The sequence below is a fragment of the Humulus lupulus genome, chromosome 9 (genome assembly GCF_963169125.1).
Source record: "Humulus lupulus chromosome 9, drHumLupu1.1, whole genome shotgun sequence".
NCBI classification, from domain to species: domain Eukaryota; kingdom Viridiplantae; phylum Streptophyta; class Magnoliopsida; order Rosales; family Cannabaceae; genus Humulus; species Humulus lupulus.
This window is the reverse complement of record NC_084801.1, coordinates 108,730,650-108,737,643: the sequence shown is the minus strand read 5'-3', so window position 1 is coordinate 108,737,643 and position 6,994 is coordinate 108,730,650. Positions and strand designations below refer to the sequence as shown.

At 31.7% G+C, this 6,994-nt stretch overlaps 1 protein-coding gene across 6 annotated transcripts; it reads right to left on the bottom strand.

Moving 5' to 3' along the window:
- Positions 1-526: 526 nt before the first annotated feature.
- LOC133801335 (uncharacterized) lies at positions 527-4,264 on the bottom strand. 6 transcript variants are annotated; one of them, XM_062239505.1, is made up of 6 exons: positions 4,209-4,264; positions 3,946-4,087; positions 2,039-2,146; positions 1,225-1,316; positions 1,023-1,139; positions 527-938 (listed from the first exon to the last, which is right to left on the bottom strand). In XM_062239505.1, exons 3-6 carry the CDS (start codon positions 2,127-2,129, stop codon positions 741-743), a joined length of 498 nt encoding a protein of 165 aa, XP_062095489.1. In that variant the 5' UTR covers positions 2,130-2,146; positions 3,946-4,087; positions 4,209-4,264; the 3' UTR covers positions 527-740. The 6 variants fall into 6 exon arrangements, 3 of the variants coding, with proteins under 3 accessions (XP_062095489.1, XP_062095488.1, XP_062095490.1); XR_009876830.1 differs by lacking the exon at positions 1,225-1,316 and having other exon boundaries at positions 1,023-1,135; XR_009876831.1 differs by lacking the exon at positions 1,225-1,316 and having other exon boundaries at positions 2,039-4,087.
- Between the last annotated feature and the right edge of the window lie 2,730 nt (positions 4,265-6,994).

Genomic DNA, 6,994 nt, shown 5'->3' with positions numbered 1-6,994 from the left:
TAACTATCTCTATGAGTTTCCAACTAAATCCCAACTTGAACCAATAACCACGAAAACTAAAATACTACAGCACAAGCTACTACCACTACTACAAAATTGACACGGGACGATGGTTTTAAACCGTCGTATGGACTCTCGTACGTCGGTTCTAATACCGTCATCCCATGCAATGTCATGCCATGTAAAGCATGAAACGACGGTTTAAATAAAAGCGTCATCTCTTGTCATACATGAGACGATGGTTCCTATACAAACGTTGTCTATTATGGTACATGAGACGACAGTTTCTGTGCAAGTGTCATCCACTGCAGTAAATGAGACAACAGTTTCTACTCAAGCGTCATCCTCCTACAGTACATGAGATGACAATTTATGTGCAAGCATCGTCCCGGCAATACATAAGACGACAGTTTTGTGGAGACCGACGTCCCCTATAGAATATGAGAATTTTTTTCATTTATCTATTTTCAACCACTATATTCATTCATAATTTCCTGTGTAATTACAACATAGTTCAGACAGAATGAACAGGCAAACAAAATCAATAGAACTCAGTATGTTCCAACTCTAAAAATTACACGATCAAAATATGTAAGTGCTAACTCACATGGAATATAGAACTCAATTGGAATAACTATGTAAGTGCTAACTAAGAACTACAATTAGTATATTTTTTTAATTCTGATTTCAAAAGTTACTCTAGCTATGACTCATCCTCTCAAGAAACTCTAGCTATGATTTCAAAAGGTAACTCTAGCAAGCCTCTTAGACCCCCCCCCCCCCCCAATTGGCTTATGAAAGTAGTCTCTTTGTGTGACACCTTGACTCTGGCCTCGAACTCGACGGAGGTGCTCAGCAGTACCTAACACTTGTGTTAGGATGTCATTTGTTCCGATCTCAATCAGTTTGCCTTCTTTTCTTTGCTCAAGCATTTCTTCCTGTACAAAATTTAATCAATTATTTGTTTGTTACTAAAATATAAAAAAAAATTACCAAAAATCATTTAACGTTTTACTGCTTACGATGGCCTCTCCCATGACCTTGTCACACTCGGTGACATAGTTGCCAGAAGAATCTTTTCTGGCCACCTTCCAGAGTATAGATCGATCTTTCTGCTCTGTTGTGCCCCACTTAGCTTGCTGCATATAATTGAATTAGGTCAATTTTAACATCAAATGAAGAAAACATAAAACCAGGCATAATTCGTTCTATATATGTACTTACTAAATCAGCTTCCAATTCAGTATAGCTATGGCGTGAAGTCCTATGAGGGTATTGTAAATGATTACGCCTTTCTTGTTGTAATTTTCTAAAATCTTGAAACTCTCACAAATAAATCACAAGTAATAAAATACCTCATTCAATGAAACACATATTCAACAAAATCATTAATATTCAATCATTATATGCAGATGAAAGAACTCCTAACAGAGTTAGCAATGCTCATACATTAAAAATAATATCTACTGCTAAGGAAAGTATAAACGCAACTCAAAAACAGAAAGATAGAATGAAATAGCAAAATCATCACAGCTACTATATAATCTTAGGGATCAATGTTTTTGCTAGTATCATACATCAAAATGTTTATATCTGACAATTATTGTGGGAGTTCATTGCATGACTGCAACTAGCAAATTCTTAACAAAACTTTGAGGCTAGCTGAGACCACAATATGATATTTGTTTCAAAGTAGCCAGAGCCTCTTCAGGAATCTCAGTTCATTCACGATCGACGGATCAGGAAAACCTTACTACTACAGACATAGAAGTAACATAATTCTAGGCTATTGTGTTTTGGAAGAACCTTAGTAGGAGTAATGATAGTTCTATTGCATCGTCATACATAGTAAGTTTTACTTTCCCAGTTTTGCAAGTACTTTTCACATATAAAGTTTCTTTATTTGCACTTATTAAATGTGTTTAGAAAAAATTGAATACTTGATCAAGAGAGCGTTAGGATAAAGACATCTATGGAATCATTTTGGACATTGGAGGGTTTTTAGCTTTTTTCATATAAGAAAGAAAAAGAGTCTTACAATTTGTGGAATTATCCTCGTTCATTCCTAGAAAAAGAGCAGTGTCTTGGATCCTTATTGTAGAATAAGCAGACTGTAGCAACTGAAACATTTTCTTTGTGTAAAGCTCTGCAAGATGTTCAGAAACCAACATTTAGGAGGACAGCATGAAAAATGAAATAAAAATTATAATAATTGTTACACTACAAGGTCTCACTAACACTACTTCTGAAAAGCCTGTCAATTCAAGTTGTTGCCTTATGTTCATGAGGAATACAACATAATAGCAGCAAAGACAATTTTACAAATATTTTCAAGTACAGACAAGATTGGTATGTTTCAATATCATGTTAACATGCTATTATGCTCCATTAATTTGACTTTAGTACTATGATAAATATATTCTACTAAAACAATATTGGCACAGTTTTCCTTCAACACATCCATTGCCATACTAGAGAAAATGTCATTATTAGACAGCAACATCAATAAGAATCCAAATGGCCTAATTCTCCCAGAACAAGATGAAATAATGAACTAGGCTCTCTATCCTCCAAAAAACATTAAAAAATAAATAAATAAAAGTTCTCAAGTAGAGGATCGCATGAAAAGATCAGAATTGAGCATGGAAGTTAGAAAATATGTAAGAAACATATATACAAGTAAAACTAGCAATCAATAATGTGAGAGAACACTGACAGATTGGGTAAACATTCTTTCTAAAATAATAAATGAGCAAAATCAAGAGAAATTTTAGCATGGATTGACCAAGATGTGCCACGCAGCTATTCAAACTACTGCAATAATTTGTTGAGGTGGCTGAAGGCTAATGTCATTAATTACGGCCACATTATAAAACACCATAACCTTATCTTCGTCTAAATTATTAATGTGATATTTCTTCTCACTGGCTCCATAGTAGCTATGTAATAGCTCTCTAAGTTCAACATCTTGGATTGCACAACTAGTCTAGAGTATACCACATTGCAAAAAAAAAAACATTTTTGAATCAATTTTCACTTCCCAATATAATTCGTAACCATCTACCATCTTTCCACTCATTAACTCGTAGGGATCATTAGGGAGAATGATTGTATTATGAGAACGTATCAAAAAAATTACAAACAGAACAGGATTTCGAGAACTTGCCTCTCCCTCTCTCTTCACCCAGCCAATTAAAACTCTCTCTAGGAAACAACTCAGGAAATATATAGTAAGCACACAAATAGCATGACAGAAATTTCCAATCCAGTACCTTGATCCTTGAGAATGTCTAGGAGGTCACTAAGGGAAATATATTTTTGCTAAATCACAGATGCAGGGGACTAAGCAGCCATACCAAACTCTACTTTGCCAGATCATATAAGATGGCATTCTGAAAATGCTTTGCACTCGTTATAATTAAACAAGCTGCTACTCAATTATAATAGACGAGATGGAGATCTCATAGTCTATAAGAGCTTTATAAGTAGAATTTAAGTATTTAACCATACTGTAAGAAAGTTACACTAGCAATTTCTACTTCGTCTGACAAATGAGACAGTATTATGAAAAATATTTGCACTCATTATGAGTAGCCATCCTGTAACCCAATTATAATAGATGCAAAGTAGAACCCATAGTCTACATTAAAAGAGCTTATACCTATTATTTAAGTAGTTAGCCCTACTATTAGCAAGTTATTCAATAAAATTCTACTTCACCAGACAATAATATGGCATTATAAAAATTCATCCAGATTTTTTATTTAATGAAACTAGGCTCCCCGCCTAACCCCAGCACCAGAAAACTGTAGATATCACTATGTGGATGCCCATGAGAGGCTGGGACCTCAGAGCTTGTTTCTCTGCCCCCGTGATTCCCTTTTCTCTATCATCTTTATAATTCTCCCAAGTACACAGAGGATAAAGAAATAATGGAAATCTTACTTCATTGTTGTCAATCACAAATTCACAATTAGGACAGGCTCTAGCTGGGTTGCTTTTCCAATTAATTCTTTCAAGATCATGGTTGCTAGATGCACTCTTGATCTTTGTAGAGATTATGTTACCATCTACTAACCATGATGGTCTGCACAAATTACACCAACAAAATTGCAGTCAGAATTATTGTTGTCACAAGCAACATACTAAGAACAAAAAATTATCAGTCTAGCTTTAAAAAATGGAGAAAACTTTTACAGTTTAGTTACAAAAATGTGGAACACTTCAAAGAAACTATCAAAAGAAAGAACTTCATAATTAGCTGTCAAAAGAAATTTAGGAGAAGTTCGATTAATAGCTATGGTGGAAGGTAAGACAGCAAGACTTGAGAACCAAATCAATCAAATTAAACTTGGACTGCAACATGAACAAGAAGCAAAAGAAGAATCAAACCAATAGTAGCTCTTCTACAATACAGGACAATTTCTATAGTTTTATAAACAAATCAAGGTAAGATTTAACAACACAAAACTCTACAAATAGACCCAATTAGACATTCTGAATCTTCAATCCCAGAAATCAAAAGAAAGAAAGTTGAGAAGAATTATTGGGAGTTTGAACTTTGAGAGGAAAAAAAATAAAGAAAAGGGAAAGAAAGCAATTGGGACTCCAGTGATTGCTCTAATCGTGTGTGAGCTATGAACATATATGAGAGAGGGCGGAGGTCCATACCTGGAGAATCTGTGGTGCACCTGAGGTGTTGTCGCCTGAGAAGGAAGGATCCAGTCGCCGGAGAAGAGAGGTTGACTCCAGTCACACGAACTGTTGTGGATGTCGAGCAATGGCGGGGTTTCTGTTTTGGGGTCGAACGGCGGCTGGGCTACTGTCTTGGGGTGCTGTTCGGGGTTGTCGAACGGAGGTGGGAGGCGCCGTCATGGAGGAGGTGTTGCACGCGAGGTCAAACGAGGGTGGAGGGGGTCAAGATTACTGGGGCAATTTTTTAACCTAGAAATAAGTCATTCTTTAAAAAATAAAGAAGAGAAAAAATAATCTGTTTTTAAAAAAATAGTTTTTATTAGTTTTAAAAGAAAAAAATAAAATTAATACTATAAATTTTTAATAATTATGTGTTGTGTTTAATTGGTAAAAAATTTTATATTGTTTGGTAATACTTAAAAAATAGTTTTTTATTTAAGTAATTAAAAAATTTAACAATTAAACATAAAATATGTTTGGTAACTCTATTTTTATTTGTTATTTTTTAAAATTTTAATTTAAATTTATTAAATTTTGAAAATAGAATTTTTTCACTTTCAAAATTTTTTAAACTGTTTTCAACTTTTACTTTTTTTTATTCTTCTATTCTTCAAATCAAAATATCATATTGTTAAACAAAAAATAAAAATAAAAGTTATCAAACGCGTTTATTATTTTTTGTTTTTAAAAACAATAAACGCGTTTGATAAATTTTATTTTTATTTTTTCTTTAACAATATGAAATGGGGTGTTGATTTGAAGAAGAGAAGAAAAAAAAAAGAAACAAAAAGTCGTAACGGTTTAAAAAAAATTAAAAGTGAAAAAAATTCTATTTCAAAATTTAATGAATTTTAATTAAAATTTTAAAAATAATAAATAAAAATAAAGTTACCAAACACTGTTTTATGTTTAATTCTCAATTTTTTAATTAACTAAATAAAAACTTATTTTTTTAAGTGTTACCAAACAACACAATCATTAATGAATTTTTAATAAAAGAAATCTTATTTTATTAAATATATAATAAGTAATTCAATTAGCAATTAATATTACAAAAAAAGTATTAAAAAAATAAACAATTATTTGAATAACTCATTTAAAAATAAAACTCATTCTGTAACTAGTAGGTATTGTGTGTTGCAAATTATTAATTAATACTTTTTACTAATATATTTACATAAAATATATTAAATTATATTAAAAAAATACAAATTAAATTAGTACTTGATTAGAAAAATTGTATTGCATTAAACAACAGTTTAAGTAGAAATGTTGTCTCATGTTAAAAATAAGCATGTTACAACAGTCTCATTAGAACTGTCGTTTCATGTGAGTTTTAATTTGCATGGCACAACAGTTTGTGAGCGACTGTTGTGTCATGTATATTTTTAACATGACACGACAGTTTTACTACAAACATCATCTCATGCATGTCGTCTAAGTACAATTTTGTAGTAGTGATACTATCTAGCTAAGTAATATTTGGAGACGCTACACATGTACTTCACATGCTCAACTTCTTTTGGTGAGCTCAATTTGTTCATATATTAAGTAGGTTTTTCCTTTGATATTTGTAAAGCGTTGAATTGCAAAGATTTTCAGGAGCATGAAAAGAAAAAACAAAATATTTGCTCAGCTTTTATAACTATTATTGGGAGCTTTGCACGACCATTGTACGTAGTAAAGTTTTTAACCGACATGAAAAATCTCTTATGTTGTACTAGTGTTTAGATATTTAAGCAATCATCGAATGATAATTAACTAATGAAATAGAGGAAAATCAAGATTATTGATGATTCAAAATATAATTGTCCGAAAAGGAAGGAGGGATTTGCCACCACGATAATAAGAGAAGTCATACATATTATTAACAATACATTATGATTGATAAGATAATGTATAATGTATAGATAATAAGAGAAGTCATACATATTATTAACAATACATTATGATTGATAAGATAATGTATAATGTATAGATAATAAGAGAAGTCATACATATTATTAACAATACATTATGATTGATAAGATAATGTATAATGTATAGATAATAAGAGAAGTCATAAATATTATTAACAATACATTATGATTGATAAGACAATGCATAATGTATAGATAATAAGAGAAGTCATACATATTACATATTCAATGCAATACGTGTTGAAGTGATGAAGTCGGCATAGAATTATAAAGGGTGTGTGAGAAAGAATAAAGTGTATGGCAAAAAGTGGACAAACTGAACTTGAATTATTCATTCATGATAAGTTGTCAACTGCTTAGAGTTTGTTTTGAGACAAGAT